This window comes from Acanthochromis polyacanthus, chromosome 2 (genome assembly GCF_021347895.1).
Source record: "Acanthochromis polyacanthus isolate Apoly-LR-REF ecotype Palm Island chromosome 2, KAUST_Apoly_ChrSc, whole genome shotgun sequence".
In the NCBI taxonomy this organism is placed as follows: Eukaryota; Metazoa; Chordata; class Actinopteri; family Pomacentridae; genus Acanthochromis; species Acanthochromis polyacanthus.
This window is the reverse complement of record NC_067114.1, coordinates 30,955,651-30,982,867: the sequence shown is the minus strand read 5'-3', so window position 1 is coordinate 30,982,867 and position 27,217 is coordinate 30,955,651. Positions and strand designations below refer to the sequence as shown.

The following is a 27,217-nucleotide window of genomic DNA, read 5'->3' as shown; positions in this document are numbered from 1 at the left end:
GGTCATAATTACCCTTCAGATCATAGTTAATCTTCAGATCATAGTTAATCTTCAGATCATAGTTAACGTATGAGCTTCATGTCAGGCTCAACTATCTGAAGTCCAATCTCACATTTACCCCCTGTGGATTCATTTTTATTGTAATTTAAAGTTTTACAGCTCTGTGGAAACAGCAGAACCATGGATAGAAGTAGAGAACTCAAACATGGCTTTTGTACAAGACTACGAAGCCATAAATAATAAAAAACTAAAAAAAACTTTAGTTATTGTACAATATTTGCGACCATACTTGTTACCAATACTATAAAGTGTTTGCCGTACATAGACACATTCCATTACTTAGATTTTTATTATTTCGACATATTTGTCTCCTATTTGCTCGTGTAAACAGCCTGCAGTTCAGCCAAACTGAACCCAAAACTTCCTGAATTTGATCACAGCTGTATAACTAACAGCTGATCAGTCATCAAGACCTGACAACTTTGGGGTTTTTTAATGAATTTTGGTTTATGCAAATATTTTGCCTTCAAAATAAAGAGACATGTAGAATAAAATCTTTTGATGTAACATCATTTTTAACCTTATACTTGGTTAATTTTCCAGATGAACTGTACTCAGAAATGATCAGTTTGAGGACGGTCAAAAGTTGAGAATACATCGTTATAATTTTTTTAAAAAAAACAACAGCTGCCTTTCAAACCCACGGTGTGTTCTGGAGTTTAGAGGGTTAATATGAGTTGCTATATTAAAGTCTAAAAAAAACAAGTAATTCAGCAGTAAAAGGAATTGGATTATGAACATTCCATTTTTGCAGCTTAATGAAATCGTGTTGCTGTGCAGTGAAACTCTCAGACATGCAGGACATCATACTTTGTCATCAGGAGACGAGGCTGGTGTTTGGATGGAAGCTGGAGGACTGAAGAAGACATCCAGACCAGGACACAGCTCCTGGAGCAGGGAAGGATGGAGAGGGAGGAAAGAGTAAGAGACAAAGCTGTAAAAAAAACTAAGATTCCTCCTGTTTGATTCCTTACAGTCTGAGAAGAAGGCGATGAGGAGTTCCTCTCCTGGTCCTTGAAGAACGGCTGCAGACTGGGGGGAGCTGCTGAACTCTGAGCTGCTTCCTGCTGAGGTTTCTCTACTGACACCTGAAGACTTCCATTCTGCATCTTCATTTCAATAAAAGAGTGGAAAAACATGCAGTAACATTTTCTGTACAGTTTAAATTGAAGAGCTCTCCTACCAACATGAACGCCACCCTGCTGTGATCCTGTAGTAAAACTGTCAACAGAGGAATGAAGATATGAGATCAGAAAACAGCTCCTCTACATCCTGACAGTTTTCCAGACAGGCTTTGCCCCGAACACACCTGCAGAGATACTGTACGTCTGATGGAGTCTTTGTTTCTCGTCCGTGAAGCGATACATCACTGTAATGGAGGACGTCACCGGAGTCATTAGCAAAGCAATAATAATCAGCATCAGGCTGGTGTCACACATTCATCAGAGGCTGCTGTCTTTGTCTCAAACAACACACATCATTAATTTTCACTGCGACTGGACTCGCTGGAGAAGCTCTGATGTTCTTCTGACTGTTCTGTTTCTGCACCATGGACGGCAGCTCAGCGGTCTGCTGAGAATAAAGAGCATGTCCCGGGTTCATTAAACGTATGAAAGAGATGCTATAAATACTTTAAAAATTTCTCCCTGCCTGTGCTTAACCTTGAATGTTCACTGGTTCCATGTGCTGACAGTGAGTCACTTTATCCAGAAAATAAAAAAATCACTTTCTGACACGTCATGTTTTGGTTTTATTTGATTTTATCTGTTCAGGTTTGGAGATTTTTTTCCTACTGTTCATGGAATGTTTGTTTATTCTACTTTAAAGGACTGAAAATGACATTTAGATGGGTCTTTTTAGAAATCTTGTCCTTATAATGACAACAATCCTCTACCACTGCACTGAACTTCATCCTCTCTAACTCAAAATCCCAGTGGCAGAACATTGATTTTAACATTTTAGAGTGTTTTAAACACATCAAAGCTGTTCCAACTTCTTCAACATCAGACATGGGTGAATTCAAGCCTCACCTTTGTGTTTTGTTGCTTCAGAAGTCCCAAATTGCTGCTCTGTTTGGTTTTACCATCAGCTCTGGTCAGCTGAACGGGGCGGAGTCCTGGAAGTCTGGCTGGAGTCGACTGCAGTCGCTGGAGGAAAATCAAACAGAGATGCAAAGAGCTGAATACAGAGGAGATCAAGAAGGGAAACAAAGTCTGTTAGTATTCAGCAGTGTTTCCATCGTTACCTCCTGAAGAAAATGTGTTACACAACTTTTACTCTCAGTCTCAAACAGGTCATTGTGTAACTGAGAAACACAACTTAGACCCAGACAAGCTTAACAAATACCGTCTGATACGAGATCATCAGGAGCATGTTTACAGATCTACACAAGGATATGGAACATATGGAACAGAAACACGGACGGACGGACGGACAGCTGAATCTGAGTTTCTGTACCTGCAGCGTGATGTGGTTGGATGTTTTTCCTTCACAGGTTTCAGGTTTTTGGTTTCCAGCTTTGTGATTGGTCAGTGCAATCAGGAAGTGGTTCCCATTGCCATCGGTGACCAGCGTTGGGGTGGAGTCAGTCTTCAGGAGATCCATTGAGAAGGATGGGGTGGAGCCTGACTGGTGGAGGGGAGCTGGAGGCACCTGCAAGAAAACAAAAAGAACATTTAAGAGGAGGATCTGGTAGTTTTCTGTGCTTCATCCAAGCAGAACATCATGACTTGTAAAGAACAGTGCTAGCTAACTGTACTGGTGGAATTAAATTTATTCTAAAATTAGGAGGAGATGAAGAGACGGTTTAAGACTGAACCATCCCTCACCTGTGGCTGCGGCGGCTGTTTCTGCTGGACCAGAACCTGCTGCTGCTTCAGCTGGATCTTGGTCTGGATCTGGATCTGCTGCAGGTGTTTGGTCTGCTGCTGCTTCAGCTGCTGCTGGAACAGAGACTTCTGCTGCTTCAGCAGGATCTGTTGCTTCAGCTGCACCTGCTGCAGGTGTTTCTGCTGTTGATGCTGAGGTGAATGCACTGCTTGCTTCTGCTGCTGCGGTTTTGGGGATTTCTTCCTCCTGTGCTGGCAAAGTTTCTGCATGTTTTGCTGGTTCTCCAGCATCTGGTTGTGGTTGTGAAGGTTGTGCTGCTGCAGCAGGAGCTTCTGGATGGCCTGATGCTGAGCCAGCTGCTGGAGACAGACTGGTTTGTTCTGTGAGCTCTTCTGCTCTGGATGCAGCTGGATCTGCTCCTGGAGTAATGCATTAGTGTGTTGTGGTTGAACAGCTGCAGCTTCTCCTTCTTCTATGACTTCCTGTTTGACAGTCACCATGGTAACATCCATCTCATGTGATGCCTGAGGGGGAAACGGAGGACGGCCAGTCGAGAGAGCAACACTGGGCTTATCAGGAGGTTCTTCTTTGACTCTCAGAAGAACCTGCGGCTCTGGACCATGACCTTCTCGGCTGCCGTGCTCCAGCTGCATCTTCAGCACATCCACCAGACGCTGCTTCTGCCTCAGCTTCCTCAGCAGCTCCTCGATCTGCCTGTCCTTCTCCTGCAGCATTCTGTCCTTGTCGACTCCTGGAGCTGTGGTGGTAGAGGTGGAGGAGCCTGAAGGGACCGAGCAGAGTTTCTGCAGCGAGGAGGACTTTAAGGAGAACTGACAAGGAGCTGAAGAGGAGCAGGAGGTCTCCTCTTTAATGCTAGTGTGGAGCTGAGCAGCTGGAGATGGCTGAAGGCTCAGCTGGTCGAGAGGTGGACTCATCTGGAGAGAGAAAAAAGATTGTATCTTGGCTGTGAATAAAATATGAATATATGTGTTTATATGCATATTTTAGTCCACTGGTTCTGATTAATTACATTTAAATACAAACATTATTAAATATGAATGTACGACTGACTAATATTATAACTGCTAATAGATATCTTTATTTACATTAACATTTCATGGTGCAGAACTGCAACAATATTTACTGTATTACCATTATCCTACAATTATTATAATTCCATTTACTCTATACTACATTATATTTCTGTACTTCACTTCTGTCATTTTAGTACAACTGTCATTTTGCTTATTTTTTCTATATTACACCATAATAATATTTACAGTTACGGTACTATTTTATATCTGACAGTATGATGTCATTTATTCACATTTAATTGAATTTTGGTGGATGAGCAGAGATGTCTAATTCTAAATAAACAATTTCTACTTCAGAAATTATGTTGAAAGTTTTAAAGGAAATAAAACCTCTGAAACACCAGCAGCTTTGACAGCAGGTCATCTCGACAAGTTTGTTAATAACATGACATGTTGGAGCCAAAAACAGCAAAAAACAGAAGGAATTGTTCAATTTTCCTCTGGTCATTGAACTAATTATCTGTAACATGATTAGTTACACATTTGGTCAGAAAAAATAATCTATTCTAAGCTTAAAACTGTGATATTTTATAAAAATCATTGTATTCCATAGATGGCCTCATCTGAAAACGAGCCCAAAATAAATCATTTACTCAAAAAAAAAAATCTATAAATAACAAAAATGAAACAATCTGAGCTGTTTGTGAATCATCTGTTACCAACATGACAACTGGGCTGAACTGCAGGCTGTGTAACATAGAGAGGAGACAGATAGAAGCAAAGTAAAAATATAAGCAGTTAAATATCTGTAGTAGGTAGAGTCACCACAGATTCTTAGCAACACCTGTAAACACCTGGAAAGATGTTGTGCATGTTGATGCCATGTTTCTTGTTCTTTTTTCATTCATTTTTATGATTTATGTAATTTTACCTGTGTTATTCTGCACAGAGTCATTTCTGAGTCATTTTACTTCTGGCTGTGTGGATTCCTTAGAGATCTGGGGCATAAAGTCAGTAAAAATGTGACATAATAAAAAGTGCTTTGGGTGAAACACATACCTGCTGCATGTTAAACATTATTACCAGCTGTCCAACCAGTCTCTGGTAATATAATGAAGGAATAACTACACCTTGGTTATAATTTAAATAAAGGAGTGGTGGGTAAGAAAAGCTCACTGTTATCATTACTGCACAGAGAATTAACAAAAATTAAAATATTCTGCACATTCTTTACATTAAAACGTTAAAGTCTCAGCTGATCTTGACAGAACAAGTTCTGATACGATCTGCAACTCCATAATCATAAACAACAGTGTAAGATTTGAGGCGTGTTTCTTTAAAATTATTATTTCAGATCAGTGGATTACAGCACCAATAATAAAAAAGTCTGACCAGTTCTCCCAGGGGGTCGCTGTGAAAGCTGGAGTCTTCTGGTGAGTTAGGGGAGATGGGGGAGACGGCGTGGTCACATGGGGTGAGGGAGACGGGTGAGAGGGTCAGCAGGTGCTGCTGAGGTGTTGCTGCATTCAGGGTAGTGGTGTTTCCTGCATCTGCTGTACAGAAAGGTTCAGACAGGACAGCATTTTATACTGTCAATGTCCATGGTAATAAGGTGAGCATATTTATCCCTCATCAGATACTAATAATGTGAAAATGATGATGTCTGCAGAGAAAACACTCTGGATGAACACATATTTCTGTTGATGAACAGTCTACGATCAGCTCACTGACCGTTCAGAGGCGTCTGATGGGACTGAAGCTGCTGTTGTGGTTGTTGTTGGGATGTGTTGTTATTTTCAGAAGCTCTTCCTGCTCCTTCAGCCCCTGGCGCTGTGGCACCCCCTGCTGGTGGACAGGAGGTACTGTCACCGCCTCCATTCAGGTCCTGGTAGGTCCTCAGCCTCTCAATTAGGTCATTCTTGGTGCCGGAGACGGGAAGGCTACGAAGCTTCAGCTCAGACTTCAGCTCTGCCACCTGACAGAGAAAAGGATTCAGAAGGAAGGAAGGCAGCGACATGAGGACAAATATGAAAGAAACAATCAAAGAGAAGACAAGAGGACAGAATGATCCATCACTGTCTCTATCTGAAACCTCCCCCAGGTGACAGAAGATATTTTACATCCACCAGCTTCTCCATCCACTGGCAGCAGAAACATCTACTGATTCCACCAACCTTCAGTTCCTCCAGGTTTGGAGGCAGAGACGCTGGTTTGATCCCACTTAGAGGAGCAGAGTTACGATGGTTAGGAGGGAGGGCTGGAGGAGCAGCAGGAGGTCCAGGTGGGGAGGAGGAGGAGCTGGAGGAGGAAGAGGGAGGAGGAGGCTGGTCTGTCTGAGGTCTGATGGGTAGAGAAGAAGATATCAGGTTCAAACAGCACCTGGTGTAACTCTCTTACCTCCATAAAATGCTTAGGAGCAGCTAACGGTAGTGGCTAGTAGGAGCAGCTCATCTCCAGTCTGACTCCAGTACAGGTACTCCACTCACCTGGGCGGGGCAGGTAGGATGGTGTGGTAGTGCTGCTGCTGCTGGCTGAGGATCTGGAGCTGCAGGAAGAGCTGCTGCTGCTGCAGGATTTTAGCGTAGGAGGAATCCAGGTGAGGAGGAGGCTCTTTATCTCCCTTCTGGTCAGGTGGGATGTACTGATGGTACTTTAATTTTCTAATCTGGAAGGAAACACGTCAACAAGACAACCAGTCAGTTTCTGTTGGACTGAGATGTTCTGCTTCATCACTACCATCATCTAATGCTTTAAACTCACCTTTGGCTTGCTGTCTTTGGCTTTCTTGTGTCTCTGGGCAGAGTGGTCAGACTTTGGTTTAGGCTGTGATCATAACGAGGAAATAATGCTGACAACTGTAACCATGAACACTTCATACACGAAATCTATGATTATTGATCTGATATCAGAACAACAAAGAACTCTATACTTGTACTGATTTGTTGTTTTTCTGTTTGTACACACCATATTCAGCATGTCATGTTTCCATCTCACAAAGCTGTTAAAACAAACAGCTGCACTGCCCAGCTCTGTCATTTAGTTTAGTATTTACTCTCCTTAGAACTGTTTTCTACCATCTCTTGTCTTCTGTCATTAAATGGATTAAGGAGATCTCTGCATTATGAAAGTGCAGTTTGAAGGTCAAATTTAAGTGAAAATCCATATTTATTGAACTTGGAGGTGTAAGTTAAATGCTGTGAGAATATGCAGTTGCTTCCTTCTGCCATTCCTGTAGATCGTCTCCACTAGACGGCTTCTCAGGTTTACAGGTCAGATTGAACTGTCATCAGTTACTAGGTAGAAACTGAGAAATACATATCTGAAATAATAGCTTCACCACCGTGTCCCTCACTGTCCACTGCTTCCAGGTGAGATCTTCAGAAAACTTAGGAGCTGCTTCTGCAAACTCTAAAAGTCTCATCCATGAGCAAAGCAAAGAAAATGTTCTGCTGTTGGTTATAAGAGAGAACACTAGAGTCTTCATGCACTCCCAGCAGCCGCAGAGCTGAAGAACCCGTAACATCACCACAACAATAAGAAAACAACAGCCGAATCCCCATGAAGATGGTCTCATTTACATATCTGTCTGTTTCTGCTGTCAGACAACAGAATGAGTATGAAATTATGAAACGTAGTCATTATGACTACATAAAGTCACTTCAGAGAAACTTTCCAAGCTGCATTCTGCACTAAACTACTGAATCTGTAACCCAGTGTTATCTGACATACTCACTGAAGTTCTGAAAAGTTAGAAGCATCAGAAAGTCCTGCTCTCACACATTCACATCTAAGTCACAGAGAGAGTCTTCTTCCTGAAGGGGGCGTGGACAGCAGCAGCTCAGCTGGATTTAAAGCTACAGAAACTAAAACAGCCCATTAAGAGCAGAGCTAAAACCAGGAGTGATGCAGTCATGGTGAGATGAAGCATCTTCGGAGTGTTTGAGTGTGAGTGTTTGAGAAATGAAGAAACATTCTGGGGAAATGTGATGTTTTCAGTCATCCAAGCACGGTAAACATGTTTTATTTCCCAGATCAAACAAACATTTACTAACAGATGTCACTCACCTTGATGTGGGAGTTGGTACCCGCTCTCTGGACAGATGATGCTGCCGTCCCATTGGTCAGCTTCAGTGGAACAGAGGAACCTGAGATGGGAGGAAGTGGAGCTGCAGGAGGGACCTGATGATAAGATGGTAAAAACATCATCTTTTTACAATTATGGCTTCAGAGAAAGTGAGAAAGAAATGACGAAAAGTGTGTGAGACATTCCCTTTAAGCTCCAGGTTTATCATCCAGCCCTTCAGTCCCACTGTGGAACCCTCTCTGGTCCTACCTGTGTCGGAGACGGGAAGCTGCCTCCAGCTAATGTCTCTGCTGGAGACGTCCTCAGGCCTGGAAGACAATCCTGGCTGCCTGGAGGTCCTGGGGACAGACTGTCGTTACTGTCCTCATCGCAGGACGAGTTTTCTCTTGAGGCTTTAGGGAAAGAGAGAAGAGGGATGATGGAGAGCGGTGGAGAGATATAACCTGATATCTGGCTCCATTAAACTATAACACAAGCATCAGAACAAGCTGCTGTCTGAATGTGGGTTACTGTCTCATGTCAAGCCAAATAAAGCTTTTATCACGTGCCTTTAGAAGTGTTGATCCAGTAGACTCTTTCCCTGTGAACGTGCCCTGTCTGCCAAATGATTACCAATACTTCCTCTATCAGTATGGATGTGTTAATGCTGAATGTACTCCAAAAAAAAATCCACCCCAGAGACTGTCAGCTTTACAAATGTCAGCCATCTCTCCCAACCTAAATGTTGGTCCTCCAGCAGTCACATCCCATCCATGGCTCCAGTCTGAAATGAGATCTTCTGTGTACGGAGCCGTGATGACTCCAGCTCCATCCGTTTTCATTCATCTCAGTTCATTTGCAGCACGGCCAAGTGAGGCAGGCCGCCTCATTCACAGCGTTTTCATGTGACAGATGGCTTCTCTCTACAGATGACGTTATGCTGAAGGTTTTGGAGGATCATTTGTGTAATTTATGCAGTGAATGCACTAACTGTTTGTGATGGGCCCTCCTGTGTACGCCACTATTAACAATATCCTCTTTACAGAATGTTCTACAGCTAAAATAATGAATGTAGCCCCATAAAACCTGACAGAGGAACCAGGTAGAGGAATGTAAAGAGCAGCTGCATGGAAACCTCCACAGGAGAATAGTTCCCTTATTATCAGCATTAGAAGGCTGAGACATCCCATAGACATGATTCCCAGCTAATTTCTCCCTCAGGCATATCATATAATCACTTCATTATGGTGCAGACTTAGGAGTCTTCACAGGGATTTAAAGACTAAAGGTAGCTGGAGGATCCCTGGATGAGGGCAGAGCCTTTTATTGTGTATTTTCCTATAGAAGCTGGGTGTGATTTAATTACTGGATCAGCTATAGGCAGCAGCAGAGATCCATGGAGGATCCCCTAGACGAGGGCAGAGCCTTTTATTATTTACTTTGAAATAAAATCTCTGTTATTTAATTAGAGGATTCACTCCTGGCCATCAGTTTACCATCAGCAGGTGTTGATGAAGAGACAACATGGGGCTGATTTAAAAGTGTGATGACCTGCGTACTGGTGTGTTTTGTGCATTGATATTTCTGCATGTCGACTCTGTAACTCTAATGTAGTTTATTGTGTAGCGGGTGACAGAGATGGATAATGCACTGACAGCGTGTGTTATTAAATCTCAGCGTTCCTCCCTCTGAACATCCATCAGATAGCTGGACTCACGTCTCTGATCTCATTCTCTGTCAGCACCAATGGAATAATTCGAAGAAGCCGTTTGTGTTCAGCATGTGAACCTCATTTAGAAAGCAGAGATATTCATTAGTTTAGTCATCTGTGTTAATGTACAGAAGTCTGCAGCTGGGGTCATTAAATGTGCCCTGATTAAACCAGCACTGATCCGAGGTGTTAAAGACACCTGCTTTATTTATAGACGCCGTGTCTACTGAAAGCTGACAGCAGAAATAGGAGCGATGTCTTTACTTCCCTCTGTCAGCAGGGAGGACATTCATGCATGATTTACTGCTTCTACTTTAACCTTTCAGCCCACAGACAGAGGTCCTTTGAAGCTCCAGCACTCAGGTGGGAGTCAGCGTGTGTTCTAAGGATATAACGTTAGCCTCTGTTTGGACATACGTGTGTTGATTTTTTAAACCTGTAAACAGAATCAACAGATGAAGATCTATGACTGCTCTGTCAAGAAGTTTCAATATTTATTATTATCTGATTACAGGTTGGATGAAGGTCGAAGAAGGAGGGGAGGAAGGTTTGTTCGTAGGAAGAGAGAGAAGAGGAACACCAAGAGTCTAGGACTGAGAGTAGGGACTTTGAATGTTGGAACTATGACAGGAAAAGGTAGAGAGCTGGTTGACATGATGACCTGTCTTATCTGTGATCACCTGTCTTATCTGTCTTACCTGTGATGGCCTGTCTTACCTGTGATGGCCTGTCTTACCTGTGATGGCCTGTCTTACCTGTGATGGCCTGTCTTACCTGTGATGGCCTGTCTTACCTGTGATGGCCTGTCTTACCTGTGATGGTCTGTCTTACCTATGATGGCCTGCCTGATGCTGGAGTGGACCGGCAGGATGTTCTTGTGGATCAGCTCCATGGGTCCGGGCCGTTGGGCGATCTTATCGTTCAGATTATCAGCGAGGCGAGCTCTCTTCAGCTGCAGCTGCTTGGCCTGAAGCGATGGTTCTGCTAGCGTCTCTGTAGAACCAAATAAGGAACGTTTTATTTTAAATAATAGAACAAGAATCCTTTCAGTGTTCTGTTACTGGTCTCAGCTCCAGACAGGTAGGGGGCGCTGTGTGGCTCTTACCTTCCAGGATGTGCATCCTGATCAGCTCAGATCTCTCTGGTCGACTCCTGATCTTCCTCTTCAGGTAGTCCTCAGTCTGGAGACACATACAAGGTCAAACAGAGGTTCCAACTATTAGATTTAGTCAGGGGGACTCTTTCAAACAGGGCTGATGATGAAGGAGATATTTCCATTTTCAGTAAACTTTCATTTTATATCAAACATCCATCAAACATTCACTAATGAGAAATTCATTTTCACTACACGTTAAACCATTATCAATGTATGGGTATGTTAAATATACGACATATTCTATAATATTCAGTATTATACACTTAATACAAACAAAAAACACATATCAATCCACATAAAATTTAACAAAACTAACAACACAATCAGGTTAATCTCAATAATTAATAATGGTGTAGGGTTTGAATCTCAATATTTTTATTAGTTAAGTTCTGTCATTTATATTAACTATTATAACATTAGTTAGGTTTTCTACATATTTAACTGGGGTTTAGCTTTAATATGCATCATAGTCAGCTAGAGTCACATTTATATAGTTTCAGAAGGACAGTAAACCCAAAGAGGTAAAATCTTCACCATAAATAACGCTGTAGACTTTAAATGACAATATTTTAGGTTTTTAGGACAATTTCATAATTCATCCATTATCCATGTACACACGTGGACAAAATTGTTGGTACCCCTCAGTTAAAGAAGGAAAAACCCACAATTCTCACTGAAATCACTTGAAACTCACAAAAGTAACAATAAATAAAAATTTATTGAAAATTAAATAATCAAAATCAGCCATCACTTTTGAATTGTTGATTAACATAATTATTTAAAAAAACAAACTAATGAAATAGGGCTGGACAAAAATGATGGTACCCATAACTTAATATTTTGTTGCACAACCTTTTGAGGCAATCACTGCAATTAAACGATTTCTGTATTTGTCAATGAGCGTTCTGCAGCTGTCAACAGGTATTTTGGCCCACTCCTCATGAGCAAACTGCTCCAGTTGTCTCAGGTTTGATGGGTGTCTTCTCCAAATGGCATGTTTCAGCTCCTTCCACATATGTTCAATGGGATTCAGATCTGGGCTCATAGAAGGCCACTTTAGAATAGTCCAACGCTTTTCTCTCAGCCATTCTTGGGTGTTTTTGGCTGTGTGTTTTGGCTCGTTGTCCTGTTGGAAGACCCATGACCTGCGACTGAGACCAAGCTTTCTGACACTAGGCAGCACATTTCTCTCCAGAATGCCTTGATAGTCTTCAGATTTCATCGTACCTTGCACACTTTCAAGACACCCTGTGCCAGATGCAGCAAAGCAGCCCCAAAACATTACTGAGCCTCCTCCATGTTTCACCGTAGGGACAGTGTTCTTTTCTTCGTATGCTTGGTTTTTGAGTCTATGAACATAGAGTTGATGTGCCTTACCAAAAAGCTCCAGTTTGGTCTCATCTGTCCAAAGGACATTCTCCCAGAAGCTTTGTGGCTTGTCAACATGCATTTTTGCAAATTCCAGTCTGGCTTTTTTATGAGTTTTTTTCAGCAGTGGTGTCCTCCTTGGTTGTCTCCCATGAAGTCCACTTTGGCTCAAACAACGACGAATGGTGCGATCTGACACTGATGTACCTTGGCCTTGGAGTTCACCTTTAATTTCTTTGGAGGTTGCTCTGGGCTTTGAGGGGATGTAGACTATGGTAAGAGGAAGAGCTGATTTGATTTTGGTGGCAATCTGGAAAGGATCCTGGATTCTGGATCACTTTGAATTTTTTAGTATGTTTTAGTATGTGGTCCAAAATATGACAAAAACATCATAGGTTAGTATGTCGTCCAACAAATTGGAGTAAGATGTCCAGATAGCTCAGCTGGTTAAGAAGGTGATTCATAAACAGAACTGTGTCAGAGATGCAGGTTCAATTCCAGCTCATGATCCTTTACTGCATGGGTTTCCTGTTTTCCTCTCTATCCTTGGCAGAGGTCTGCACTCTCTGAGTGCTTTTCTAGTTTTAACTATTACATAATCTATTAAGATCAAACTCGTATAGAAATCTCTGACTCTCCTAGTGGACAGCTTTATTCTGCACCTTCCAGTCGAACAGTCCATCTTTGCAGATGACATTAATTCTTTTCCATCTTTTCTGTAGGAGATGATTATTATATAATGATGCCACACATTACAAAACTTCTCAAAGACAGAGAACAAAAGTCTGTTTGACTGCTGATGAGAGGACGCCACTCACCCGAGCTCGTTCCAAACTCCGCCTCTGTTCATGGAAGGAAGCTGAACTTTTCAGAGCTGGTGGATAAAGACAGAGAGGAGAGAAAAGGAATGAGGGCGTTAACATGGCAGTGTGAGTATTCATGCTGCTGAGGACTGAAAATAAGCTGTGAGTGGCTCTTCCAGGTCAGGATAAACAGGTTTACTGATGGTGATGATTATTGCTCAGATCAGTGCAGTAAATGTCTGCTTCCACTGAGAGGCTCCCCTTCCTGTGAACCATGACAGAATAAACTGCATGATAGCCTGAGCAGTGGTCCCAAATACCTGCAAACAATGTTAAAGGAGAAATCTGAGCAGATAAAGTCTGAGGGTTTCAGTGAGGAGTTTCTGTAAACTGTGTAAGATTCACAAATTACTTAAAATGCCTGTAATTATGCAGAAATCTCCAAGTCCAACAGGTTGTTATGATTCCACAATGTTTTAGAGAGGAGAGCAGAGAAGGAAACAGATGGAAACTGGAGGTGAGGATCTGGGATAATGAGACTGTTTATTAACCAGCATGGAGACCACAGATCTGCAGCGTCACAATGTCCCATCTGGTCTGAGCTCAGTGGGACCATCACTGACAGGACAATGAGCCAAAACTCCTAAACCCAACTGAGATGGGATGAGAGAAGGAAAAGCAGCCAATGACTGCACAGCATACGTGGGAATTTAGTCAAGACTGTTGGGAAATTCCAGGAAGCTGGTTGGAGGATGAAGTTTGCCAAGAGACAGCTACTCAGAAGAAGTGCAGACATGTCTTGCTTTGTTTTAACTCTTACTGTAGATGCAGTAATGTGGTACGTTAGTCATGGCTGTGGCTCTCTGCCTGAACACTAGAGGTAAAGTGAACCAGTTACAGGGTTAATGTGTTTCTACATCCAAACTGGGGGAGCTCTGTATGATTCACAGCCCTCTGAATGGACTATTACTCAGCTTTAGTTCCCCAGAACTGCAGCTTCTGCATTTAAACGAAGTTCTTAGTGGATACTGATGATTGGCAGAGATGGCAGCAGATCAGAGGAGATGCTCAGTCTGCATTTAACTCATCATTTACACACACTCTGAGTGGACTAGTGGCCCCGGGGCCTCTCTGCTGGTACCTGCTCTAGCCTCAGTTCACGTGGCTGAACACTGTCACTCTGCTGGTACCCCCCACCCCCCCACCCAGAGGACATCGGCCCTCTCAGACCCCCCACCCCCCCACCAGGGCGCTGTGTGGCCTCCTTAACGGTGCATGAACCTGTCTGTTAGTCAGCGGATATGAGCGAGTGAGTGGATGGATGGATGGATGGATGGATGGATGGATGGATGGATGGATGGAAGGATGGATGGAAGGATGGATGGATGGATGGATGGATGGATGGATGGATGGATGGATGGATGGATGGATGGATGGATGGATGGATGGATGGATGGATGGATGGAAGGATGGATGGAAGGATGGATGGATGGATGGATGGATGGATGGATGGATGGATGGATGGATGGATGGATGGATGGATGGATGATGGATGGATGGATGGATGGATGGATGGATGGATGGATGGATGGTGAGATTACTGTCCTACAGGTCGGCTGGTTAACCCTCATCCTGTCATTGTCTAACACACAAACACTACTGACTGGGGCTCTGAGACCTCAAGCATAAACTACATAAAACTACTGCATGTAAATGTAATTAAATATGTTAGTATAAAGTTCTGTAGTTAGAATATTACCTGAGGAAGTTTTGAGCGTCAGACATCAGAAGCATCATATCTGGCTCTACGTGTAAATCTTGTCATGTATGCAGAGCTCATATTCAGTAGAATATCATCATCCACCCATAAATAAAATAATGCTTTAAATATTTCCATTAATCAAGGTAATTCCAGCTGTAGGCGGGAAGCTCTGTCTCTTTCTGCTTTTTCTGTTTCTCTTTCTAATGTCTTTAAAAAGGTTCTTTCAGCTCTAACATAGATAACGTGCCGACCACATGCAGCTGGGTGTGAGCAAACTATTTATATCTGTGTTTCTGTAAAAAAGGTGTAAAAGCATCAAACCCTGTTCTTATTAAACACTGTGTGAAACTAACCCACAACCCACCAGAGCCTTGAGCAGAGAGACGACTACACCAATGCATGATAGGAAGGGAAACAAGTTTTCATTATCAATGGTTATTATGGGGGAAAAAACACAAAACAGGTGAAGCAGATGAGGAAATGCCACTTAAACAGTCACTATAAAGTCCGAGTAGTTCTGTGCTCACATTACCGAGAGAAACTCCTGTTTCTGTGAGACAACTGAGCAAAAAAAGCGGGAACTTGAAAGATGTTTTTGATGTGGAATAAAGCGACAGAAACAGGCTGCGAGTTCTAACGAGACATGGAGGAAGATGGACGGAGGGAAGGAGCATCTCTGAGGTCAAATGGACGTTTGTGAGACTGGAGGAGTTCTTCCTCTGAAGTCTGATCTGATGTTTTTATGAAAGACAAGAAGAGAATGAGGAACTCTGATGGTTGATGAGGTGGAAGGACGGCTGTAGAGAGGATGGAAAGAAGAGCAAGGACTGAACACAGGAGGTCAAAGTTAGAAAGAGAATGAAAAGATGCAGAAAATGAAGGGAAGATGAGAAAAGAGGTGACAGTAACTAGACAGAAGGTGAGGAAAACAGGAGGAAAAAAAGGACACACTGTAAAAAATGTTTGTAAATTTTAAGGTGAAAAGCTGTCAGACCATGACAGTAAAAATCTGAAAACTCTAAAACAGTTTATTTAACACAGAATTACCATAAATAAGGTCATCAGCATAAAACAGTATGTTTTCCCCTCTGATCTTTGTCCCAGTCAGCTACAAAAAACACAACACAGATGAGAGAGAGATAACACTAACTGTGATGTCTACATGCTCTCTACACTGAAACCTCAGCAGTAAATGTGATTTTAGAGCCATCTGGTTGTTGTATTACAGCAGAATAAGCACCTGCAACAGAGGTGAAGGCATTAAAAACATCCATATGAATAGTTCTTCGGTTGCTAATTCAAGCATTTACCACATGAGCTGGTAAGCAGAGGAAGTAGATAAGAGACGCAGCACAGAGCACTTCCTGTCTGACAACGTGGTTAAAATGAAATGAATGAGCTGTTAGAGTATGAGATCGCACGTCAGAGTAGGCAAAGCAGGAACTTTATATTTGTGAAAACAGACTACAGTCGTGTTTAACTGAGCTGCTCTGAGCTGAAAATAACACTGACCCTCAACAGAAATGTATGAAATATGACAACTGAACTTTAATGGTCAAAATCAAACAGAACTGAATCAACGTTTGTTAGCTGGAGCCACAAGCTGCACCTTAAAAGCTACAACTAGAAGCTTCTCCATCCTGAGCCTGACGGTGAAGGAGGAAATCTCTCAATCAGATCAAAAGCAGCTAACGGATGTTACATGACCTCGATTCACCTCCATCTGAAGACTGAAACTGCCGACTGTCAGGAGACGATGGCAGCGTCTAAACCACACTCCAAATCACTACAGAAACTACTGCGGTGCAAAAAAGGCTCCAAATCTGAGAAACCATGAAGCTTCTCACGGTGGAGACGGGAAACATGAAGTCAGTCTATGAAGGGAACACACAGCCTGGTTTTAGGTTCATCAAACTACAACTGAAACACTTTACTGCTGGTGTGTTTATTATAAAAGCTGTTGAAGTGTCTGAGTTGTTTCTCTGCAGTCTGTGATGGTAGACTCACCTGTTTTAGGATCAGTTTTAGGTAGTTTTTTACTTGTTACTGGTGGACACTAAAATGTTGTTCACTGAATGGCGGAGCTGTCCCTAAATCAGATCTTCACTACAGGATTATCATGGCCTTAATAATCTATATATTACAGAAAGTTTTATAAATAATAGAGTTGTACGGCTGTACTGTGTGTTGTTCAAGAGTTCCACCAGATAGTTAGTGGTTCATGCTCATTCACAACATTATTATCTGTGTATTATTAACAATATTTAACCTAAAAACATATCACCACAACTCTACTGTATTTGATTATCTGATAAACAAGAACATGCTATCTAAATGCATCACCTGGAACTCTGGGTATTTTTACTATGGGATGGTGTTTTTCATCAAACCTGAACAATAATCACTACTGGTATATTAAATCACACTGTGGTACAGTAAAAGGCTGGAAAATCTACTTTTTCTTTATCTTCTGTCATTTGAAATGAAAAAGCTGAACATGTGTAACTCATTAAATAAATGGATTAAATAGCATAAAGTGAGTCAGAGCCATTCCAGTGTTAACTGAAAGTCAGAAAACACTCCAAGTTCTGCTTGAAGTCCATTTCTACAGGATCAGTGAATGAATGAATGGTTTTACTGGTTTACATGCTCTAAAAACTGATCATATTATATCGGCTAAACCCTTTATTTAATCCATAATGTTGTACTTACGAGGCATGATTCCTTGGCTGACCAGCTCTTCTCTGGTTCTTCTCTGCTGCAGCTTCAGCTGGAGAACTGAAGACAGAAGAACAGAAAGAGAAGACGCAGCAGAATGAATCGAGAACATCATCAAGCAGACGACGCGTCATCTCCACCTCAGAAAACCACAACAGTGCTGACTTTACTCACAGCTCAGAGGCACAGGTCGAAGAAGCATCAGATAAAGAATACCTACGAATAAATGACGGAAGCCATAAATGTCAGTAATAATGGAGCTCTGCTGCATCTGAGGCGGTCTGCTGAGAGCTTTGATCAACCCTGGTACCTGCTAATGAAGGCTGTGGTCCTCTGGTTATGTCACACACCGCACACATGAACACACACACAGCAGTTTCCTGTTTCAGCATTAAATAACAGCACTCATGATATCTGAACACCACAGAGTGAGAAAAAAGACACAGAGACGTCAGAATGGATGTTCTGAAAGCAGCTGATGTACGTTTCTTATTCTATCAAACTCTGAAAGTTATTGAACCTGTCCTGAACCACACTCCCACATATTCATATCTGAAACATTTTTTTGGGCTGAATTTCCATGATGAGAAGAAAATCAGAACGGGCAGGAAATGATTTGGATCTGCATCATGAAGTGAGATAAAACGAGGCAAACATTTTGGGTTCTGAGGTTTTTTTCCACTCTGACCGTCTGCAGCTACGATGTTAGCTCTTTCTTCAGCTGCTGGAGGGTTTCTGTGGGTTACGACCAGTAATCAGACCACACTTAGAACCTGGTGAGCTCAGCTACAGAGACTTTAAACTGAGTCTCACATGCACATATTTAACATGCACCTTTTTACCTTCTAATACTTTATTCCTAACTGTCTGAACACGCACCAATAAGTGGATAAATCTCTCTCTTTACTGTGAAACCTGCTGGGTCATTGTCAGAGGTCTGAAAGGACAGATCCATAAAGTGATAATTTACTGCTGTGCTCTGTGGGCTGAAGTCGATCACCTCAGTGACATTCAGACTGGAGCTCATCTTTCCCCAGCAGAGCACAGTGTTCCTCCAGCGTTCCTCCAGCGTGGCTTCAGACGCCACGTGGGGTCACTGGATCAGCAGAAAGGTTCACAGAGTCTAAAGGAACAAATTAATCACACCGTCTGGACAGAAAGTGCAACTAAAAGGAGCCAGATTAGCTGTAGAAAAGGCAGACACCACACTATGGCATTAATATTTAGTAAACAGTTGTACATGTTGTAGATGTAAATATAAAAATACAGACTACCAACCAGTAAAGTTTACATTCCTATCAGTCCATAACAGGTGTGTGACTCCTTGACTTATGGGTAAAAATGTGTTTTATTTGTCACCACCAATATCTAGTCAGTTTGTCCTAAATTTGAAGAAATCGCCTCAAAGTGATCCTGAGACTACGTGGTTGGATGGAACAGACAACCTGAAGACGTGATCATAAAGGTGTTACAGAAGCAGGGTGGATCTGTGTGTCCATCAATGGTACCTAAAGAGTGAGAAGTTCTCCAGATGTCCTACATGTCCATCCACCATGTTTACGATGGGAAGGAAACAAACTCACTTGACTCAGCTCAGGAAGAATCCCTGACAATAAAACAGCCCAGTCTGAAACAAAAAAGTCCAAACTAGACTCTCAGAAACATCCACAGGAGATCCACATGTTTTCTGTAGTATGAATGGAACTGAATGAACAGCATCTGCTGGAGGTGTAAAAAGACTAAGATAGAAATGATGTATTTTATCAAGGCTGCTTTTACTGTCTCCTTTAATTAAAAATGATGGTTTGGGATTAAATGAATGAGTACACCTAAAATAAATGCTAACACCTCTGTAGTAGAACAGCCAAACATGCTGCCACGATTAAAATTAGTTATTATAATATTCTGAAGCATCTACAATTTAAAAAACAATGTTTGCAACTCCACCTGCCTACAAAGTAATTGTATTTTACTGTTTAACATGGCCTCACATTTCCATTTACGGTGAGAACAGCAGCAGGTTTAACACTTTAAACTCTCACAAACCTTCTAAACAGTGAATCGAAAAGCTGTGTCAGAGTGACTTTTTAATGTTCCCAGCAGATTCATTTTAAAACCTAAACTTAAATTTCATCTCAGATATGAACTTCCTAGACGTACACATCCTGTCAGACAGAAACCCAGCAGCTATGATTCATGTGGATGACATCTGAACCAATCAGGACTGTTCTGTATTCATGCAGTTTGTTCTGGTGTTTCACTTTGACTCAAACTGTTTGTCAGGAGAAAAGGTTTGTAGGTGGAAGACCATGTGCACTGAGTCCAGATGAACATACAGCATCCAGAACAGAAATGTGGATGGATGGGCTGGTCATTAACAGTTTTTGTGTTTTATTTTTGTAAATATGTGCTCTTTAACACCACCAAACAATGCCAGTGTGTTTGTTTCTGGAGTAATGCTCAGTTACTTCTGTAGGTGAAAAACACAGTTTAATCCCTGCTGTTGTTGTATTTTTGGTTTTGGACAGAGTAGGAAAAGATGCTTCTTAATAGTTGGACGCTTGTTCTTAAAATGGCCAGATGACCAATTAGCTGTAGCCTATGAGAGACCTCCATCCTGTCCAGGAAGGTCTGCTCTCTGTTTTATTAGTGTGTACTCTGAAGTGAAGTTCCTTCTTGGACGTGGTCTGCAGATATCAGCCTGTGAGCTCAGTAGGATTCCTCTCAGTCTGATAAAGTGTTGAGTAAAGGTATCCTCGCTGTGGTGTTGTGTGCACACGTTCCCAGAATAGATTGTTTATCAGCACGCTGCATCACTTTCTTGTCATCTCAGCACAAATCATCGGTCTGCAGAACCAGTGTCTGAGTGCCTGTTAGTGTGTACGTTCACACCATGCAGCCGTAGGAGGCTTTAAAACGTGTGCTCACATCAACGTGCACTGCTGCGCGCGCGTGTGTGTGTGTGTGTGTGTGTGTGTGTGTGTGTGTGTGTGTGTGTGTGTGTGTGTGTGTGTGTGTGTGTGTGTGTGTGTGTGTGTGTGTGTGTGTAAGTAAATACTGTGCTTGTAATGAGTATCTGTGCTAGTGTTGGTTTTGTTGGTCTGCCCATGTTTGCCTGCAGGAGCAGTTACATCTTTTCCGCTGTCAGAGGGAGAATCTGCCTCTTCACAGAATCACAGGAACAGGAATGTTTTCATCTCAGGATACTGTAGGACACACAGAGTTACTGTCTGCACATGAGAACAGGAATACGAATGTTTTTGTCTGCTGTAGGACACACAGGGCCTGGTTCAGACGATAACACAGCAGCAGAGTGTGCTCTCATTAGTTCACACTTAGGAGGCAGAAAATGGAGGAAATGCTAAAAATAATTTAAATGCACACAGCATAAATGTAGAGTTTAACACATGTAAAAGAGGTGCTTATGTGTGACCAGGGCTGTTTCAGGGTCTGTTTTAATTTCACTTGAAGGAAACCAAGAGAGAAGAGGACAGTGGAGTTGGTTGATGATGTTTGTGAAGAGATGGAACAGGGATCAGGAAAGTGGATCAGAAGATGGAAAAATGTAGATAACAGATTCAAGAAAAAGAAAGTAGAGGTTTGGATTCAAGCTTAGGCTAGATTCCTGTGTTTGTTCTCTCCATGACGTCTCCACCATGGCACCTCCTCCTCACCCAGCTGGTCGAGGTGGACGTCTGCCTTCCCTGAGCATGGTTCTGTTCCCCTCCCTATTCCAGGGTTTTTTTCTTACCATCATGGCTTATAAGCTCACAGGGAATCCAAAGGCCTCTCTGAGTTGTTGTGTTTCTGCTTTCTGTTTATAATCCAGTAGATCTGTACCTCACTATGCTGAACACTGGGATGACATGTTGTGAATCAGCACCATACGAATAAAAATGAATGGAATTTGAAATCCAAAGCATCCATCAACCCATCATCTATACCCCGTTTAATCCTCATTAGAGTTATGGGGGCTGGAGTCTATCCCAGCTGACTGAGGGCGAAGGTTCACCTGGACAGGTAACAGTCTGTCACAGGGCTACACATAGAGACAAACAGTCACACTCACATTCACACCTACAGACAGTTTAGAATCACCAGTTAACCTCAGCACCCAATGAGAACCTACAGAAGCACATGAAGGCTGAGACTCAAACCCAGGACCTTCTCTACAACTGTGAGGAGGATCCAGGACCTTCTCTACAACTGTGAGGAGGATCCAGGACCTTCCAGCTGTGAGGAGGATCCAGGACCTTCCAGCTGTGAGGAGGATCCAGGACCTTCCAACTGTGAGGAGGATCCAGGACCTTCCAGCTGTGAGGAGGATCCAGGACCTTCTCTACAACTGTGAGGAGGATCCAGGACCTTCCAGCTGTGAGGAGGATCCAGGACCTTCTAGCTGTGAGGAGGATCCAGGACCTTCCAACTGTGAGGAGGATCCAGGACCTTCCAGCTGTGAGGAGGATCCAGGACCTTCCAGCTGTGAGGAGGATCCAGGACCTTCTCTACAACTTTGAGGAGGATCCAGGACCTTCCAGCTGTGAGGAGGATCCAGGACCTTCTAGCTGTGAGGAGGATCCAGGACCTTCCAGCTGTGAGGAGGATCCAGGACCTTCTAGCTGTGAGGAGGATCCAGGACCTTCCAGCTGTGAGGAGGATCCAGGACCTTCCAGCTGTGAGGAGGATCCAGGACCTTCTAGCTGTGAGGAGGATCCAGGACCTTCCAGCTGTGAGGAGGATCCAGGACCTTCCAGCTGTGAGGAGGATCCAGGACCTTCCAGCTGTGAGGAGGATCCAGGACCTTCCAGCTGTGAGGAGGATCCAGGACCTTCCAGCTGTGAGGAGGATCCAGGACCTTCTAGCTGTGAGGAGGATCCAGGACCTTCCAGCTGTGAGGAGGATCCAGGACCTTCCAGCTGTGAGCTGACCTGACATGCTCCAGTCTGTCTCTCCGCTCAGCTCCAGTCCACATGTGTCTGTTGGACCAGGACACGGAGCAGAGGACACACGGTGAAACAGACAGCAGCAGAGACTCTCACTGAGCTAGAATTAAAGAGGGCACATAGCTTATATGAATAACAACAAGTAGAATACTTAGGGTTTTTTTAAATCCTTTGGTTTTGGGACACTGACTAAATGCTCCAGACTGAACTGGACAGCTTTTAAAATGCAGATTATTAGGTTATTCTGATTCTGTTTCTGAATGGTTTAGGGTCAGCAGTGGAGAGGTGCTGCTATAGACGATTCTTTACATCATAATTAGTCATTTGCTCCTCCATGAATGCTATATTTATATTCAGAGTCTCATATACAGAACCTCTAAACAGAAACTTTCTCGGTGGAGGAGCTGTTCATGGAGTAGAATCAATTAAGAAGTTCTTCAGCTCTATTTTATGGTGTTTTAATTATCACTCTTTTATTGGACTATGAAGGGAATGACACTCTCCTCACAGTCTCTCCTAAAAACAAGCATTTGTTTAGAGTATAATGTGTTTCCTGGCCAACGTGCACTCACCATGTTGGTGATGAAGTTTAGTCTCAGTTCAGTCTCCTCTGCCTCTGGTGTCTGTCCATGACATTTCTTTTAAAACTGGGATAAATTCATCATCATTCTTAGCATCCTGTTTCATTACTATGTTTATTTCCAGTGTTTGTTTTCTGAACTCTTCTTCATGCTGTTGTGCTTCTTACTGTACTCTGAGCTGTTTTCTTACTGCCTCTAACCCATGATTCTCCCCTTTCTCCCCTGCTCTCCTTTCTATTTGTGTCCATGCTGTAACCGCTGGGAACCCAATCCCTCCGGACAGCTGGACCAAATGAAAGCCACATTACTGTAAACTGCCAACACACGCAGAGAGGACAGTTAAAAGTTGACTGTCAGCTGAAAAAAGGCAGAAAAAAGTAGTAGAATCTCTGCTCAGCATGATTAGGTTGTGGCTACACCAACTTATTTCATGATTCTCTCTAATCATAATGACATATATGGTGTTTTCAGGTATGAAGCTAGTTTTTTAAATCTGTCTTTTCGCAGTCAGCTCAATCTGAGCACATTGGATCTCTGGAAATCACTTTCCTAACTGGATCTGAACTCATTTCTGTGGCTGCTTTGGTTGGAGGTCTGTGTCTTTAACGGGTTTCTGAGTTCATGTACTGAAGGCCGTGAAGCTGGAAGAGAACCAGCTGTAAGCCATCCACTGGGAGAGCATCTGATCCACTTAATACCTCAGCTTAGCAAGAACCTTCAGGAAGGCCTGTAGATTTAAACATTAAGCGCAGCTTTCGATACGCAGACATACATTTTGGCGCATTGCTGTTTGCACTACATGAACTAGTAGACATTTCTAAATCACATGTATCTGGAAGCATGACAATCAGCAGGTTCCCACCTTGTCTGAGGCTCTGGCAGGCCTGGCGCTCTAACTCAAAGCGGATGGCTCTCTCCTCCATGCTGCTGCTGATTGGCTGAGGCTTGAAGGGGTCGATGCGAACACACGGCAGGTGCTGCAGCATGGCGACAGATCAGACTGAAAACTACACCGGAATAGGCATCCACAGGAGAATAAAAGGCAGAACAAGCAGCCGGTCAGCCCCAGCTCAGCCCAGGAGATGGATTTCTGTCACAGGTTTGAACATCTACAAATGAGAGGAGAACAATCCTCACAGAGCCGAGCAGAAGGAGACGGAAAAGGTTCAGAAATCAGATGATCAAAGAGATAATCCTCAGTCCACCCACTGCTTCAGAAAAACTCCTAGGTAAGAAAAGAAACTCTTCATCACAACAGCAGTAAAATAATTTATAAAAAGCTCAGGAACAGACTGTCAGCTACCATGAGGCTCCAGAAGAAATCCTGTAGCTGCAGCAGAACCGACGGAGACGTTCTGAGTCTCCATGAGTCTGATGGAGTCTCAGCTGCTGCTGTACTCCGTCATTCAGCCGCTGACAGACACAAACAGGCACACACACACACACACACACACACACACACACACACACACACACACACACACACACACACACACACACACACACACACACACACACACACACACACACACACACACACACACACACACACACACACACACACACACACTCCTCTCACTTAGCACTTCTGATCTGAGCTCAGTGTGGTGTCAGTGACCTCCACCTGTGTGAGAACCTCTCTACCGCCTTCAGGCCTAAAATCATTAAACAGAAACACCTGCTGTCCTTCTGTCCTTCTGTCCTCCTATCAGACCTTTAGGTCCTGCTTTTTGTGGCTAACCCTGTCAGATAACATTTGCCCCCTTTCTACCCTGGAGGCATTATGTCAGTCTATAAAGGACAGGACAGTATAACATGTAAACAAAGGACTGTATTAAAATGCAAAACTGTAGAAACTGAATATGATAAAAATAAACAAAAAAGAAAAGAAACCCAAGTTTCTATTAAATCCATTTAACAAAATGAAAAAGTTTATATATTTTAAATGATTGTTTTTGCGCTTATTTCTGTACCTGACAGTTAAAATCCAGAACTTTGATAAATTCAGGTTGTTTTAAATGTGCTATTTAAATTAAAAGGATTTGCTGTGATTTAAACATGATCCTGTGAATATTTTACACACGCTGAACATCTAAACCGATTACTTTTCTTCTTATCGGTCACTGTTCTTGGACTTTGGTTTTAGTTTTGAATGTGATGAAAATATCACAGTATAAACATCATATTTAACATATCTACACTCCTGTTCAAAAGGCTGGGATCACTGAGAAATGTCCTTATTTTTGAAAGAAAAGCATTTTTTTTTCAGTGAAGACAGCATTAAATGAATGATAAATCCAGTGTAGACATAGTTAATGTGCTAAATGACTATTCTAGCTGTAAACAGCTGATTTTTAATGGAATATCTCCATAGGGGTACAGAGGAACATTTCCAGCAACCATCACTCCTGTGTTCTAATGCTACATTGTGTTAGCTAATGGTGCTGAAAGGCTCATTGATGATTAGAAAACCCTTGTTCAGTTATGTTAGAACATGGATAAAAGTGGGAGTTTTATGGAAAACATGGAATTATCTTCATGACCCCAAACTGTTGAGTGGTAGTGAATACAGTCAGTTTGCTGGACAACAATTTGGAAGGAATGGGCTGCAGTTGAGTCACTATTTCATACTTATTCTCTCTATTTCTGTTGTCAGACAGAAATAGAGAAATGTGTTCATGAGAACACCATTATTAGGAATTCAATTGTATTAAAATACTGCATAAGGAAGGAGTGAAGTAAACAGGAGTTCCACTGCACAGAAAAGCACCCCTGTGTTTCTTCTTCTGGGATATGTCACCTTTATGTTCTCTGGTCATTAGAAGAACAACAGGACCTACACTTTGGAAGCCGCCAGTCTTTCTGTGCTTTTGAATCATTAGTATAATGTAGTTTCAGAGTGGAAATGTTCACGGTGCTGACCTCTTATTTCATTCATAAAATGCCTTCTAGTTTTCAAAAAACATGTTAGCAAGGGAAAAAAATAGAACTTCAAAGTTCAAAGAAGAATACATTTTGATATTGGTACCAGAAGAGTGCATCTGTTCTATACAGTGCATTACAAATAAAACTTATTATTTTTATTATTATTATTTAGACAGACAGTCTGCTCTGTCCTGACACTGAATCATGGAACGCTTTACTAAACATGTAGCTGCAGATGTAGCCCAGATGTTCTCTACTAAACGTATAGCTGCAGATGTAGCCCAGATGTTCTCTACTAAACGTATAGCTGCAGATGTAGCCCAGATGTTCTCTGCTAAACGTATAGCTGCAGATGTAGCCCAGATGTTCTCTGCTAAACGTATAGCTGCAGATGTAGCCCAGATGTTCTCTGCTAAACGTATAGCTGCAGATGTAGCCCAGATGTTCTCTGCTAAACGTATAGCTGCAGATGTAGCCCAGATGTTCTCTGCTAAACGTATAGCTGCAGATGTAGCCCAGATGTTCTCTACTAAACGTATAGCTGCAGATGTAGCCCAGATGTTCTCTGCTAAACATGTAGCTGCAGATGTAGCCCAGATGTTCTCTGCTAAACGTATAGCTGCAGATGTAGCCCAGATGTTCTCTACTAAACGTATAGCTGCAGATGTAGTCCAGATGTTCTCTGCTAAACGTATAGCTGCAGATGTAGCCCAGTAGCTGCTCTGTTCTCCTTCAGCATGTCAGTAAGGTAAATCCACCTGCCTGGGAGAACTGAAGCTGCCTTTATCATCTCCTCCTCCCTCATGTCAGTCGAAAACACCCGTTCCCTCCTGCTGACACTTTCATTCATCTCCATTATTAAGGCTCTGTCCTGGGTGACATCATTTAATATGACATGACATTATAAGGTGTGAAAGGGTCCTTTCAAGGTGAAGAAACCAAGCGTTCCCCTCTCTGGTCTGTCAGCTAGCATTACAGGGATCCAGCTGTCATTTTCACATTATGTTGATGAAAGAAAAGCGTGTACCAGCCACGGTGCTTCAGAAACAAAGAGCAGCGAGGCAGATAAAGCATGTGCTGTGGTAAATGATTTGATTATCAGCGTTAAATATGCAGCAGGGTGTGTGTCTGTGTGTGCTTCTGTTGCACAGGGTGTTAATATGCAGGAAGTGTTGTCCTCAGGCAAAGAACTCCTCGGTCTGAAAGAGAAGAGGAAAACGAATCGGGATTCTGATCCGCCATTCGTCCAGATAAGACCCGACCA

At 42.6% G+C, this 27,217-nt stretch overlaps 1 protein-coding gene across 4 annotated transcripts in view; it reads right to left on the bottom strand.

The window, feature by feature from the left end:
• The window catches only part of LOC110952428 (myocardin-related transcription factor A-like), a 38,135-nt gene that overhangs the window by 2,472 nt on the left and 8,446 nt on the right, over positions 1-27,217 (bottom strand). Inside the window, exons 3-19 of one of the 4 annotated variants that reach the window (XM_051941853.1) lie at positions 23,891-24,137; positions 17,499-17,564; positions 13,040-13,095; positions 10,803-10,878; positions 10,529-10,690; positions 8,257-8,399; positions 7,989-8,102; positions 6,684-6,746; positions 6,410-6,588; positions 6,098-6,263; positions 5,655-5,898; positions 5,316-5,476; positions 2,889-3,824; positions 2,518-2,712; positions 2,091-2,207; positions 1,035-1,169; positions 871-948 (exon numbers count right to left, since the gene is read on the bottom strand). In XM_051941853.1, coding sequence (XP_051797813.1) covers positions 871-948; positions 1,035-1,169; positions 2,091-2,207; positions 2,518-2,712; positions 2,889-3,824; positions 5,316-5,476; positions 5,655-5,898; positions 6,098-6,263; positions 6,410-6,588; positions 6,684-6,746; positions 7,989-8,102; positions 8,257-8,399; positions 10,529-10,690; positions 10,803-10,878; positions 13,040-13,095; positions 17,499-17,564; positions 23,891-24,014 — 3,015 coding nt within the window. In that variant the 5' untranslated portion in view covers positions 24,015-24,137. The remainder of the gene's footprint in view (positions 1-870; positions 949-1,034; positions 1,170-2,090; positions 2,208-2,517; positions 2,713-2,888; positions 3,825-5,315; positions 5,477-5,654; positions 5,899-6,097; positions 6,264-6,409; positions 6,589-6,683; positions 6,747-7,988; positions 8,103-8,256; positions 8,400-10,528; positions 10,691-10,802; positions 10,879-13,039; positions 13,096-17,498; positions 17,565-23,890; positions 24,138-27,217) is intronic. The other 3 variants (XM_022195966.2, XM_051941861.1, XM_051941872.1) reach the window with 3 other exon arrangements.